Source organism: Xylocopa sonorina, chromosome 13 (assembly GCF_050948175.1).
Source record: "Xylocopa sonorina isolate GNS202 chromosome 13, iyXylSono1_principal, whole genome shotgun sequence".
NCBI lineage: Eukaryota > Metazoa > Arthropoda > Insecta > Hymenoptera > Apidae > Xylocopa > Xylocopa sonorina.
Genome location: NC_135205.1, coordinates 5079272 through 5094739, shown reverse-complemented (window position 1 = coordinate 5094739; position 15468 = coordinate 5079272). Strand labels below are relative to the sequence as shown.

The 15468-nt window shown below is 46.3% G+C and overlaps 2 protein-coding genes across 3 annotated transcripts in view; one reads left to right on the top strand and one right to left on the bottom strand.

The window, feature by feature from the left end:
* Positions 1-40: 40 nt before the first annotated feature.
* On the bottom strand, positions 41-3079 carry LOC143430244 (uncharacterized). Of its 2 annotated transcripts, none has more exons than XM_076906321.1 (5): positions 2873-3079; positions 2736-2793; positions 921-2628; positions 591-827; positions 41-442 (listed from the first exon to the last, which is right to left on the bottom strand). In XM_076906321.1, the coding sequence occupies exons 1-5, from the start codon at positions 3067-3069 to the stop codon at positions 243-245; spliced, it is 2400 nt and encodes a 799-aa protein (XP_076762436.1). In that variant the 5' UTR covers positions 3070-3079; the 3' UTR covers positions 41-242. The 2 variants fall into 2 exon arrangements, with proteins under 2 accessions (XP_076762436.1, XP_076762437.1); XM_076906322.1 differs by having other exon boundaries at positions 2732-2793; positions 2873-2930.
* A 6602-nt stretch (positions 3080-9681) lies between these two features.
* Positions 9682-15468, top strand: part of Obsc (Obscurin) — a 40874-nt gene continuing 35087 nt past the window's right edge. The window contains exons 1-2 of the mRNA XM_076906624.1: positions 9682-9736; positions 9830-9894. Of these exons, the coding sequence (XP_076762739.1) occupies positions 9697-9736; positions 9830-9894 (105 nt within the window). The 5' untranslated portion in view covers positions 9682-9696. The remainder of the gene's footprint in view (positions 9737-9829; positions 9895-15468) is intronic.

Here is a 15468-nt window from a genome sequence, read left to right as displayed (position 1 = left end):
CTTATTTCTTTATTATAGAAGTTACTTACAGTATAAAGTATTCTACATTTTCTTGTACACTCTTGTCTACTGTATTGTAATGCATTGTTTTACAGATCGTAAGCTACGTGCAGATCAATCCTTCAATTCATTTCTCGTCGCAGTTCAAACATTTTCGAGTTCCACCAAATTTCTATCCCCGTTCCATTAATTTTCCGCGTCATACGGATTTCGGGTGGCGAAACACCCGACTTCTAAACTTTCTAACTTTTCCTCTTTTTGTGCTTGCCTGTCGCATTTTCAGTCGCGTTCGCCCCTTCCTTCAGACTGGACAATTTCGTTTTCCGGAAAATATCGTTGAAGACACTCGTGGCTACCTGAAAATCTCTGCAGTCCTTTGGTTGCCTCGCGATGGACCAAACGCCTGCTATGGTGTCGATACCTTGGCAAACTCTGCAGGAACCTGAAAATCATTTTACACTAAATACTACTAACTAATTGCCTCGTATCTGAGAAGAGACTGTACTTTTAATCCGATTTTTTGCTAATGCAATTGAATATAATTTTCAAGTAAGAAACTGACGGCTGCAAAAAGAAAAGAAACTGCGTACCAACAAAAACGGCTACGGAATTGGTGTTATTATCGGTTGCGGTGAGGGTGAACGGAGAGCCCCGTTTGAACGGGACGTGACCAGATACATTCCAGGTTGCGTTCAGCAGACTTTCGTGCAAACGTTGGGTCGTGAGTTCGGAAACCGTCACGATTATAGTACGATTCACGACCCTCATATCCAGTTTCACACCGGCCTGAGCTGTTGACCAGGACCCTGACAAACGGCAAGGTAAGCCTAAAAATATCGCTCGTTTCACATATCAGGGCTAGCCAAGCTTCAGGCCAACTATATACTATCTCTAGTCACGAACAATTTCCTTTGTCTCACCTTCTCTCTTGTTATTCTTCGACCGATCAGTCTTCAGCTCGTCCAGCTCCTCCATTATGGTATCGAGTATCTGGTTCGCGACTTCTTTCGTGTCGTGCACTGCGATTGATATGTTCATATGGTGCGCAGGGTTCTTTTCGTCTTCCAGATGCGTCAACATATTGTTATCATAATATCCACCGTTTTGAGTCGATTGCCTTCTGAAGTAGCCATCTCTGACATTATTTTTAAATTTACTCGTCTGATATTCCGATCCTCTTGCGTTGTTGCCTTCGTAGAAACTGCTGGAGTCCTCAGTCGGTTTCTTTCTCAAGTAACTTGGACTTAAAATATGCTGTTCCATTGTTGGTCGATCAAATGTGTTGGAGTAAGGCAGCATTTGATTGATATTCTCGTTCAAACTGGGATTCTGATTCGAATCTCCATTGACGTTGATCCCTAGGGACTCTAGAATCTTTCCAAGGGGTTGATCCATCGCGTTTGGATGATTCAATATTGGATTACTATACTTCGTCTGAATCGGAGAATTTTTCAAAACTTCTTCCTGCTGTTCTTGATTACTGTACAATGAAAGAGGAGAGTAACTCGACTGAGTACGAATCTCTGCGTCCACTTCGTTCACACTAGGGATCCTGACGTTCTCAATTTGAGGCTGACTCGCGATATCTCGATCGAAATTCGTTAATTGCAACCCCTGGATATTCGTTTCCGGCTGTTGGTAGCTGTTCAGATTTTTATACTGAGGAATCTGCGGTTCAACAGGTTCGTTTACGTTCGAATTCCTTGGCTCGCTCGAGCTCAAGCTTTGTAAACGCTCCTGAGGAATTTCGTACGGGTTCGAGTAACTAAACTGATCGGGATCGCGCGGCTGTTGAATTTCACCGTCGAATTTCTTTGCGTCAGACACGTCCAAATTGTCTTGCACATCAGGCACAGCGTTTCCTACGGGCGGTTGCGGTTGCTCGAGAACTCCTGGCGTGTCGACGGGATACGACGCGTCGAGATTCTCGTTTCGATACTCCCAGGGCTCATAACCGATCGGATAACCCAACGATGGGTCGTCTGCACCAAATAATCGAGAGTTCCGATTTAACGTCGACATACGCTCAACTGACGGATAGCTCTGAAAATCGTTAAGAGTATTGACAGAGTCGCCTTTGTATCTTAGCTCTTTTCTGCGTGAGTCGTAATCCGGATAGTAAGGCTGTACGTTCGTATCGATTTGATCGTCGTCACGAAACGACGTGACGTTCAATGCTTGTCGTGCGAATCGATCGTTAGAGGCTTTCGAACCGACCAGTTGCGTTGGGATTTTATTCGCAACTATGTCTTGGAGCACCTCGTCGTCGCTGTAGTAATCTGGATATTCAACTCCTTGGTCGCCAGGACTCTTCCTCGATGGATCCTTCGTGGTCGTTCGCATCAAACGATTGATCATACTCTCAGACTCGTGTAGTCTCGCTGAACTTTTGATTTTTCGCGACACGTCGAGGAACGTGGTGGACTCTGTGCTCGCAGGCGAAGAAAAATCGACGTACTCGCTATCGTCAACGTTGACAGCGTGAACTTTGTTCCTCGATCCCGAGGTGTTCGTTCTGTCGCGTGTTTTGTCATCGTGAACGACTTGGTTATGCTTAATCATAGAACTCCCCTGTCCGTGTGAACGCTTTGGCGACACCCTAATGTCCTTTTTGCCGTCCAACGGTCTCTGAGTAAAGGAACAGTTTTCAAACGTTTATCTCTAATGCGTAGTATAATCGACCACGTTGGGAAGGTATATGAGTTTCTAAAAATTGCTGAACGAGGCTTACCTACCTTAGAGGATCCCCTCTTTAGCGATCCAGCGTGACGCGGCTTGTACCTTCGATGGTGTCTAAAATACCAACGATAGAGGCAATTTTTTCATCATATAACCTTCAGTATACTAATTTCAATCGCTTCCGTTCATTCACCTTTTCCTTTTCTTCTTTCTTCGTCCCCTGCGCCTCATCCCATTGCGATGTCTTCTCTCGTCAGCCATCTTGGCGCCACCCTTCCTCACAGCTGGTAGTTTCACGGTCGCTTGAAGCGTCCCTTTTGGCGATTTCACTCGCGACAGTTTCCTTATGGTCTCTTGCATCTTGGGGGACTTGAGCGCGTCCTTCGCCATTTTGTGCGCCAGCACACCACCGTTGGACCTTGGAAATCTGTTCTCCAACGAACTAACGCTATCGCGACGTACTTTCGACTCCTGATTGCTAACGTATCGGCTGTTCCTGTTCAATTGTCGTTTCTGACCGACATCTGACTCTTCGTCGTTTACAGACTCGACGTCTGCATCTATGAAAGCATCATTTCGACGACGCGATTGGGCTACAGCCTTGCTCTCTTCCGACGGGGCGAACGATAATTCCTCAGGGTTGGTTTCGACGCAAACTGCGCTGACTAGTAGCGGAACGATCATGGTAAACCTATTTTTGGTTAAGAACATTCACCTTTCGACGTGGTTCTTTGATAGAAAATATCGACAATGTGTCTACGATTCTTTCCAGTAATTGTTTTGGAATACCTGAATAAAGTTAGCAGCATTCCTCCGCGAGGTAGATCGATCGAAAAGTAGCTGCTGGTGCCATTTAGAATCGGCGTGCTCGTGATATGGATCCTTCAAGCTCTTACTTCACCGTGTCCGGATACATGTCAATTATTCTCCCCTCGATCTTCGTCCTGTCCCGTGCACGACTTCCCGCGGCGATATCCTGAACGAGGGCGCAGCAAAAACGGGCTCTCACGCGCGATTCTTGCCGCACGTTGACATGTCCTCGAGGAAAGGTTCGCGTAAAAACGCTCGCGTTAACCGATCGATGCTCGTTTCGCGGCGACCAACTTTTGTCACGCTGTCACGGTCTATGAGTTTGCCTTCAGAGCGTGCGAAACGGTTTCACTTGGTTTCCAAAACGATCGTTAATGCGCGCTCCTCGTTTTGCCCCGTCTAAATCGCGGCTCCGCGCGCAAAGTGGTCCTTTGAGCGGCGCGGAAAGTCCGCGCGAGGTTGCTCGTCGATCGAGTTTTGCTCGTCTCGTGCAAGGCAACACACGTGTACCTTAAATCCACCGCGGGCTACCTACGATTACGTACATGTGGTTGGCGCGCGTGCACGCGTGTTGCTTCTTACGCGTAGGGTCGATCTACGCGCGATCAAAGCGGCTTGGACGCGCGCCAAGTACACGCGTCGGCCTCAATTAGTCAGATATTACGTATGAATGTCCTACACGCGGGGCTACTCAGCATTAATAACACGGAAATGAACTTATAACCGTCCGTTGGATCGGCACAACGCCGTCTTTCATGGTTTTTACTGCCCCTTGGCGGCTGACCGCCGTGACGTTTCCGAAATAATCGCGGCCAATAATCGTGTTAATAATTAAACGTCGCGACGCGCGACACACCAGCAGTTTATTCTTTTAACTGATACTCGGAAGTAACCCGACGCGCGTTTCAACAGCTAATCCCAAAGTCGCGTTAGCCCCGATAAAATAGCCAGCGAACGTCGTCACGTTTCAGGAAGAGGATGGACTTTACGAGTTCTGCGGCGAACGGCGTCGGATTAAGCCGGTGTCTCGAACTGCCCGCGATTTAACTCGATTTCATCCACCTTGCCATCGTGTGACTTAAAAGTTGCACGTAAAACTGTGTTCACCAAATTTTCTTCTATTTTCTTTCATCATCATTCATATTGTCCTTTGATCATTTAAACGAAAGGTGCTGTAAAATAGAAGTTACAATCAAAACGCAACATTGTAGCCAGATTTCATCGTGCCATCGATCCTGAAGGACGTGGACTGACTGAATATGATTTGTCCGCACTGGATGACACGATAAACTGGCTGAGGAAAAAATGGTCCCAGGTAACGGGGCGTAAATCACTGGTCGTAAAAGTACATAGACAGCGAAAGCTGCGTGGCGCACGTATTAAAACCAAGTGAGTGCACAAATAGACTCCCGACGATCCGTCGAAGTGCCATCGGCGCCGTGCAGGAGTCGGGGCTACGAGCAGCAAAAAAGAACGAACGTCTGTTAGAGGCGAGGTAGAGGCTAGCCGTCCCAGAAATTATGGTCGGTACAACGGATCGCAAATACAACATACATATCGGCGTTGGACGTGCTGAGAAATCCCTGGAGACACGTAGGCATTGATTATTATTAGAACCAGCCAAAGTACAAAACCGATCTTCGTTCGTCCGTCTGCGATATTGCAAGCGCGTTCGACGATGCAGGCGACTGGCGTCATTCTCCTTTCTCAAGCGGGATGCACCATTTTTTTTTAACTGAAACCGTGGATTATAATGCTATTTCTACGAAGAGACTAAATGATGTTTGACTATTGATGCAATGATGGATGATTTTGGGACCAAAAGTGAAGTCTGCGCCCCTTCATGTTTTTGCAAAAATGAAATTATGATATATAGTGCCAGAAAAGAAAGCTGTATGGAACAATTCCATCCACGAGCGTCGGATACAGTTCAGGAAAGCTGTTGAAATAATCACGCGAAAACGCGAACCATTGACGTTCACGCGTGCTTCGTACTTGTGAAATCGCCAGTGTATCTAAATCGATCGATGTCTATTAATTGCGTAATGTACACTTCTAATTATTCAATTGAATTGTCGCGCGTGCAGCCGCATCGCTGGACGCGAATCGAAAAAAAGGGACAGGGAATTAATTTCCACGTGGAGGAGGGGTTCGATATTTACAGCGATAGGCGACATGCCTTTAGTAGCCATTATGGCCATTGTTCGTCGATAATTCACAATTGTGTAACGACTCATCTTTAATTACACGAGTAACCCTTGGCTCGGATACAGCGGAAGAGTGGCGCGGACGAATTCCAAAGGTCGCCATTTCTGCAAACACATGCTTTTCTATTGTATCCTCAACAGAATTATCTCCACTGTCTGCGCGTTAACTTTGCCTATCCCCATCAATTTCTCTTAAATTAGCCTCAATCTACAAACACAACTCGTTACAAATTAATCCATAGTTCCAAGGCAGAGGGTCAAACCCTTAACTCTTCCAACAGTTACATTCAAACCTCAACCCCAAAGTCCATTGACGCTCTACACACCGCGTCTTTCCATGGACCACTCAGAAAATCAGTCGCCAGTGTCACTAAAACGCAACAACAAAATGCCAACGAACGCCGGCGAATCGAACAACAGGTGCGTTGTTCGACGAACCACCTCGAGAAGAGCAGGGACGAGGACGTTGGAGGAGTACCAGACGCGGTAGAACGATGCTGGTGCACAACGTGCGCCGCGATTGCAGCCAGCGAGCCGAAAGAAACGATGGAAGGAAAGAAGACGACGCGGCTGGGCCACCGATGAAGAAGACGAAGAAGAAGCCGAAGAAGAAGGAAGAGGGTGAAGAGAAGCGTGGAGGGTGTCGGGACGCGTTGCCGCTGGCATTGGTAGCAGTCTCGAGATAGCCGCCGGCTGGCTTCCTCACCGCCTCGGGGGATTTATTCGGAGATTCCGAGCGCAAAGTGGTGAACGATATATCTAGTGGCTGATCCATCGATCCATCGACGCGGTACAACCAGTGATCGGCGTGGTTTGCGAGGTATTAAACGACCGCGGCCCCCCTCGATCCAGTCGGACGTCGACGAACGGAAACTGACCAACGAAACCCGAATCGAGACCTGTTCAGCCAGGAGGTGAGTCCGTCCAAGCATTTTCGCCAGCTTCTTTTTCGTACGTGCGATCTTTCCTCTTCCGCTGGCCGTCGTGTCAGCCTCGTACTCGTGCTATTTTCGTGAGTGTTGTGCAAGTGTCGAACTCTCGCATTCGGGCGGCATTCGAACGGCGTGCTGGTCAGCTTCCGCGAGGAACCGTCGCCTTAAACGCTGCTCGTCGACGCTCTTCCGCTTCCAATTACCACCTGGGAGGAGGAAACCGGGCCGTGTCATCGTTTTCAGCTGTCATCGACGGGATTTTTCGTTCTATCGGCTGGCCTTGGACGATGAACGATCGTGCACGGTGAATTTCGAACGATTATTTCGGGACGCACTGTCTTCTAACGAGCAGCGCGATCTTCGCAACACCGATGATGTGCAATTGAAAAATAAACGCGATTACGCGCTGGGATTGGTATGTTATGAAATTTTCGACGGTCTGGCCTTGGGCCTCTGTATTGCGCGCCAGTTGATACTTCCGTTTTCTTCATTCGAGAAGCACGATTTAATTGTCGATTGCGCGTTCTTGGTAGCAAAGGACAGTCGATCTGATCAGTTAGGAAAGGTGTACCAGTAGTAGGCATTGGTTTTGTTAAGAAAGTTAAAGAAGTCGAAGCAGGCATTGATCCAACCAGGAAATTAATTTCTATTATTTGTAGTTATTTAACGAACGATAAAAAGCAATAACGATATTTATGCATGACAAGGTGTCCATCTTTTGTTGGGCGAACTGTCGCTTCGGTGACAGATATGGAATGCTGTCAACCTGCCATGCGGAAGCACCAAGCGAGGTGTAGCAAATCTTCTACTGATTATCGCCCGTTAACCGTGAATACTACCATGATTTATAGCTCTGTTTTGCATACAAGTATCTGATAGCTTCCACGTAATATTCAGTCTAGAGTTGAAACAGCAGTATCGACTCATCTTGGCTCTGTACAGCTAACTTCTCGCACGACAATGTCCAATCAAATAGTTCGCTGTTGAGCTCCCTAATAGCGTTCATATATCTTTCGATTATTTTAAGAAACGTACACACAAATATTCCACGAAATATACTACATCGAGTAAACATCGCGTAATTTCTTTATTGAAAGATAGCCAAGGAAAGATTAAATAAATACGACAATGTATTCGAGGCACGACCACGGGATGTCGATCGTATATCTACTTCAGCGATCGAACGATCGCGTCTTGCAATTGTTTCATGTAATTCTTGTTCACTTCGAGTATCTCGTCTCATCTCTCTCGTTTTCTTTCACCTCGATCGCCTAAAAGCAAACAAGGTTACGCGATGACTCGAATGCAAAGCGTCCCACTCTTTTCAGTAGGACGGTGACACTGTCACGGCTCTGCTCCATCAAGTACACCGTGAAACCCGCGGCGCGAGATGAAATTCTGTGTTACGTGCCCAAGGCGCCTCGTAAAATAGCTGCGCTATTTCACTGGCACAGATTCATCCGCGACTCGACGCGGTCCAGTGAATTAAACCGCGGTCCAGACGGAGGCCAACTTTTTAGGTCCGCGGAAAGATGACTAAACGAGCGCGGTAGCGAAGAAAGGAGGCGCACGCGTCGCGCGAGGTGCCACTCGAAATACCCGGTTACGTTCCATCTTCTTGGAGAACAAGTTGCCGTTGCACAAGTCCTCGACGGGATAAACAAATTTCGTAACGCGATATCCTATTTATTAATTCTCCATCTCGCGTTCCCCTTTTTTCTCGCTCCCTCGTTGATCTTCGCGTGGAGTTTGAAATTTAATATTCAATTCAGACGGCGGTTGCATCGAGCAGATGCAGATTTTCTTTCCACTGAACCATTTCACCGGCTAAAAAAAGAATTCGATCTGGTCTACGCGATAGTATTGGCTGTCGGTGGTTGAATTGGATTAGCAGAACAAGTTTATTTTCACTTGATGGCACCAAAGACGATAAAATGCGCCTTGGTCCGGCGATACGTTCACTCGTTCGTGTTTCTTTCATACGGAATCGTTATGAAACTTTGATCGTTTAAATAGTTAACGGGAAGTAGTAGCAATTTGAGACTTTGTTCGAATATCGAGCGGTTCTCTTCAGTTGGATCCATGGTACGCGCGTATTTCCGTTGGCAGACATCAGAACAGTCGATTCACTCTGTGTTTATCAACCAGCTCTGATAATACTTCCGCGGTCTTGTTGCGCGAACCAGTGAAACGTCGCGTCTGGCAGGGCATTTATTTTTTCGCTGACTTTACGCTGTACCGTCGCGTAGATTTCAGCGTCGAAATCAATGCCGGAAGTGACCCGATTAGCGGCGAAACACAAGAAAATGCGGCCAACCCCGCGCTCTGCTAGGTGGCCAGCCAATCAGACGAACGAGTACGGGTGCCGCCGGCCGGAAATAGATTTCGCTTAAACTAAAGGTTGATCCATCGACGCCACATTAACCATCTACGTATAACGTTCGATTTATCCACCATGAAATCGATCGAGGCATCCTTTGCACGGTTGTCGCACGGTTCTCGTGGAATGTTTCGATTTACCGCGCGAACCTGGAAACGACATCTGCGCTCTGTGCACCGATATTTCGATTATTCTCGCAGCATTGTAATTGTTAGAAGATCGAATAGAGTTTGGTGATATTATTACTGTTATTCTTCGTTATTTTTCGTTACGAGAAACATAGAGAAAAATGAAATGGCGGTAAAGAAAGACGCGTACGATCTAATGCGCATGTGCAATAGATGATTTCAATTTTTTTAAATTGCACAGTTAGAGATGCGTGACGATAGATGCAATAATAGATAGTAGAATGCATGCGTTTGATAAATAAATAGCGAAGTAAAGTTATGTGATCAGAGAATGGTCATCCAGAGAAGTCGATAAGTTACCAACAGGTCGAAAAAGACTTTACGCCTTTGCTGAAATCCGATATTTGAATCGCAGCCGCTTCCGGCGAGGTGGCAGCACGGGCTATCAGAATTCGAATTCAAAAATTACGAATCCAGCGTTACAATGCGATCGTTCTAACTCTTTTTTTTCTCTTTCCCATTGCGTTCTAGAATGATGGTGTAATGTGGAGTTCACCGCAATGGCTTCCAACATTTCAATCACGTCCAAAACGAAACAAGGTGAGTCTGAAGGTTCAGCTGTTCCGATTCAGATATCAACGCTGTAAAAAAACTGAGACGCGCGACCGTAATTTCTACCTGATTTCTGTTTAGAAATTTCAACGGAGATAATCCGAGTGACCAGACGAGAGGGAGTCACGATTGAGTCGTCGGGCAGGGTGAGTCTCCCCTTTAAATCAGAAACATTACCCTGTAAAACGTTCCTGGTTACCGTTAACAAGAGCAATCGAACTCGGAACGCGCTATCAGCTGCGATAATTTCGCAAAGGGAACAACTGTTTCACCCTTATTATTGGAAACATCCCGCGGCGCTATCAAAGTGACATACGGCCCGCACAAAGCGGTACAGAGGCGAGCCGTGCGCTAATTAACGCGCGTTCCCCAAAGGGATAAAGGGCGAAACATCAAACGTTTTTGAGTAATTGGCTAAACGGCAACTAACAAGACGTATATGCCTTCACGCTAAATACGTTACGTCACGATACCGCCATCTAAATTAAACTAAAACCAAGGCGCACCACGAAGGTAGATAGAATATCTGGTTCGATGCCAAAGCCTGAAGACAACCAAGAACTCACCGCCATTCCAACTACTCCCGCAATGCACGAACACGTCTCTCATTCTTCTCGGCGATCACCTCGATCCCCTTGCCCGTCAGCGCTGTCTCACCCCTTAATTCAGAGCCGGCCCGGATCCTTTTTTTCCTGCTGCGCCCCGTTGCACGCGACATGATTTATACGAAACGCATTCTGTCGGTGTTTCACGCTTCCTGGAAGGGCGGTCCGTTAGCGTGCCGGTGCCGGACGATGCCTCGCATGCCACCCGATCTCTCGAAACGTCTCGTTTCCATCCTTAATTAGGCCTTAATTAATTGCAAAATGTCTGGGATTCTTCGACACCGCGATCGAAAGGGTGTACCCACTGGCGCTCTTGGCGCGGCTAATGCGACAGGCATTAAACGGTAATGAGAGCAGGTATAATTTATCGAAACGCTATCGATGAACCTTACAGGAACCTATCGCGAACCATATGGAGGGATATTTAGCACGGTAGTTAAATATTCGTCTTTGGTTCGCAATCGAATTGCACGAATTTTGAAAACCTAGTAATTGACTCGAAGAATCGAAAGTTTGTTAAAGATAATTACTCTTGATATTTTTTGATCAATTTTAAAATGAAGCGATGTTCATTGTTTTCGTTGACCCGCTCCAAGCGGTCCATCAAGAACAAGCTTCCGCCTGTCCTCTAGCACCCAGTGCTCTTTTCTTTCCCCGCGATCGTGCTCGGGAATCAAACCCGATCTGGTTCGCGTTCAAGAGGTTTTGGCAGTATGTCAAAATAGAAAGTTCGCGCTAGCGATCTTTCATCCCCTGACTGGTGCACCGTTAAGAAAGTGTCGAATATTCGTTCGTGTTTCTGACAGCCGATGAAACGCAGTGCTCACGGTTGGGTACATTGTAGGCAGAACAAATAATTCGAGGCGTCACTTCGTCGCGACACCAACCACGTAATTCGTCGATATTTGACGGGATCGGATGTCAATTCAATTTAACTTCATACTACTGTAGCAATAACGAGTTTACCTTGTTCGTATCGATAGTTTGCGTTCGACTCGAACTAAAAAAATGTTGGCCATCGTAAATTTGTCTATTCAATTCAGCAGACGCGTGAGGTTCACTTAAGTCCTTTAATGCTTTCATTTTTATTTTTTAAAGAGTGCACGCGCCGTGCAACTAGCTGAAAATACAGATCTGCCTTTAGTTTTCATCGGAGCTGTGAAATATGAGGCGAACGAGAGTAGTCGAGGCAATTGACATGTATCCAACGAGTCTAATGGTCTATACTCGGAGTTATGTTTAGAATTGGCTTTTCTTTAACCATAAATCACGCGTTAAATCGGTGCTTTGTACGAAACACATGTGAATGGCGTTACGCGCAACTGTCCCGTCCAAATAAAACCTTCATAATGGAAACGAGTGGTAAATCAGCCGGTCCCCCAAGGTAACTTAATTTATAATTCGTTCGAAATTAAATAATTTTATCGCGTCGCTGCTGTCTATGGTCAGTCCAAAACGGCTCGATTTGTTTTTCGTTACCGTGCCCCTGTGGTCAAATAATTTATGCCATCGTTCGAAATACCTCTAGACCATCGCGCACTTATGCTCAATTTATGGTCGAGGAGCGCAATAGTTCTTTATCCATGCTCGAACGCAGACCTGAACAGTGAATCACCTGATGGCGTTGACACGTTAAGTTTCATCCGACATAAACTCTGGCAGATCGTCAAAATCATAGATTGAGATGTCAATGTGCCAATAGAGATCGCAGTGCCGCCGTTTCGAGCGGAAATTGAACATTTTCCGCGACGACGAGTCATCGAATGTATCTCAAACAACTTTTAAAACAGCACCAAGTGACCTGTCGTTGATAAACATTGCTCGTAGAACGTTCAGCTTCTGAATTTTTCGTCGCGATTCGCGCGACGAATTGAATTTTCCTAAAGATTTAATCGCAATTTTTACAGTGTGCTTTAAATGAAAATTACTCGTCGCTACCACGTAAATTATCACCGTGGAATCGGCCAAAATTCGGCTACACGAGCGATTCCTCGTAAATCAGCATCAGCCTTGGTGCGTCCAATTATTCTCTGGCTACAAGTTCAAGCGTTATCGTAAATCAACGCGAACAAAACGTCTCTGAACGATGTTCTGTATTCGTGGGACCAATGGAACATCTGGCGAATTTTTGGGAACGAATCTGTACTTTTACCTTAACCCATAAAAACAATGTGGCGATAATCTATTTAAGAAAAAGATGGAAATCAGTCGTTTCGTTGTCCCCTCTAAGTATGGTCCTTTCGAAATACCACGCATACATGACTCATTGGGTGCCATTTCGCACGACCTCACGCCATTTTGCTAATCACGAGGTTTATCGCTATATAAGTGAGCTACATGACTAAGAATTCGCGTGTTTTTCGACCTATGCAAATATCATTGTTCCAAATGCAATCGTAGCTGCCAGCTAAAATAGTCGTTAGGAAATTAACAGTCGCGTAATAATTTTCGCTCGTTCGGAACCACATTGTTCTCTCGTCTCGCTTTCTTGACTCTTTTTACGACACATAAATATATACGTATTATACGTCATATAATCGCGATATTTCATCTCTTTCACCGTGTTGATATTAAAGGAACAGAAAATAATAGAGGCTAAATGGTACACGTGCGTGACGAATGAAACTTGGCCAAAGGACGCCAAGAGTCAAAAGCGCAGTAATTAGCCGACATCGTTCAGTATCGAATCAAAGGCAATTAGTTAATATCAATTAATTAATACCATAATCCAATCTTGAAATATAAAATAAAACCAAACTACTACCATCTGTTAACGCATCGAATAATTCTAAAAAGCGTAACGTTCCCCTCTACATCGCTCTTTAAATTCGTATGGCAAAGTGTCAATTTCATTTCGATACTTTTAACAGCGCGAACAATGTTTCGCGCTGGGTTGGCAGTTTCAGCTGCGGCGCATCGCGTGTATCAATATTTACTGGCGTTTTGAAAGGAAGAATCCGACCGATAATAACCGCGGTTCGAGCGCCGCTGAAAACTGCTAACAGGTGTCTTATTTATCTTTCGCAAATTGTGTTTCGGACACCTGCACGCGGCAGATTTATCGTGCAGTGCATCACTCGTGCCATAGCCGCGCACAAATAAACGAGTGGTAAATCAGCTGGTCCCGTTGCATTTATCCCTGCGACCGAGCCTCGACGATACCATTGCCCCAAAAATGGTAACGAAACGCCCTTTCCGCGGCCCTTTTTCTCCGTTTCCGTTCTACGCTTCCACCGTTTCCCGCTATTCGCGGAACAATCCCGTTGGACCGATACGCCTCGATAATTTTAGACGATCGAGCCCGACGAACGATATTTCATATCGCGGCTGTAACTGGGTCGAGAATAGTTTCTCACGCGTACACCTCGAAAACCGACTGCGATTTATATATCAAATAATGACGCAACGGACCTAAAGAAAGAAATTGGGCCTGCAGTAGGCGTTAGTGGCAACAATCGTAACGCTTTAAATAGCCGGGATCAACATTGCCCTTTTCCCTGCTTGCTTATTAAACAAGCGTTGTAGCTTTCCTTCGCGGTTATCGACGTCTGCTCCTGTTTAACTCTCCGTTGCTCTTCGAACCAGAAGACGCGCGAAAATCGATGCACCTTTAAAGGAAGAGAACGAAATGGCCATTTTTGGGAAAAGGTAGTTTCTGGTTCTTTGCAGTAGTCTTCTGATTTTAGAGTTGAATGGAATAAAAGAGAGAGGTGGCAAGTAGTAATGAAAAATGAGCGTAGTCGAAAATTAATGACAATTTATAGCTTCTGTATTAGCGTAGATTCTAGCCCACAGTTACTCCCACTCGTCCATAGTCCTCTGTTTTGAGAGCGACGCGGTAAAAGCGGGGGAAGTTATATTGTATCCGTTCCTCTCTTTCTACACTTTGTTATTCCGTAACCACGACACGTGTAGGTGTCAACGACTTTAAACTTTGGTAACCAAGACATTCTTTCCCAATGCTTCCTCATTCCAAGTTCCAATCTTCCCAAGGGAAACTACTGTTCGTCACGCAGGAAAGCATTAGCGGCGTATGAGTCAGTAAACGTTCTAATTTGATGCACTTAGCATTTTCTCGAATTGTTATTTTCCCTCATAGGAAACTAGATTAAACTAAAAATAAAAATGGCACCAGATTTCTAACTTCTCAAAACGTCAACTTCATCGGCCACGAACTGAACGATTCTGTTACGAACCATTCAGAGTTACGCTGCTACATCTCTAACAGTTTCAATTATTTCGTTGACACGATTTCTACCAGAAAATCCGTAGAAATTAATATGCTCGAAAGACGAAACTCTCCCCATGGGGAATTCCCTCGGTGACGCAAGAATCAGGCTAAGTCGTGGTGTCGCCCCGTCGCCGCTGTACGTCGCGTACGCGCGCCCACCCTTCGAGCCGCGACACGCACAGCATCGGGCCCGTCTACACCGTTCTAAAGATGTATTGGAGAACTGTAAGAAGGGTAGCTATTTCTGGTCGTGGGGAGCCGAGAGACTCGTCGCGCAAACGGCTCTTAGCCACTTCGTACGACCGGCTAGTCTGGCGTTCGCCGCGTATCGCAATACGCTTTTCGTAAGGAACAGCACTCTGCAACGGGATGACACGCGAGGCTGGTTCGGAGACGCAGTGATCGGTCGTGAGGGAGAACGGGGGCGGGTAACGATCCTGTTCAGCAAAACGTGGCGCACAAGCGAACGCAGCACGGTGGAATGTGGAACGGTCGAATTCCAAGAAACGGGAAACTCGAATGGTACCAAGTGGCGATCTAATTCCTCCTGGTGAAGAACGACGGATCTGCGCGAGGATCGTGAAAGATTTCTGTGATCACCTTCGTTACGACTGCGACGAGGCAACGTGCAACGGTTCCAGGATCATTGTCGACAATAATCCGGAGAATCCAACGCACTTGGATTCCGTCCTCCTCCGGTTGGTACCTCTCGCGAGAGGTGGAAGGTGTTTCTGCTGTCGGATTTCGTCGATTCATCGTCGTCGACGCGGACGTCTGACAACCGTTACCGGGGCGAGTGCAGTGCACTGGCGTGAAAATAGATGGTTGGTGGTGGTTGGTGAAGATCGGTTGGTGAAAGTGACGAGGTGGAAATAGTCGCCGCG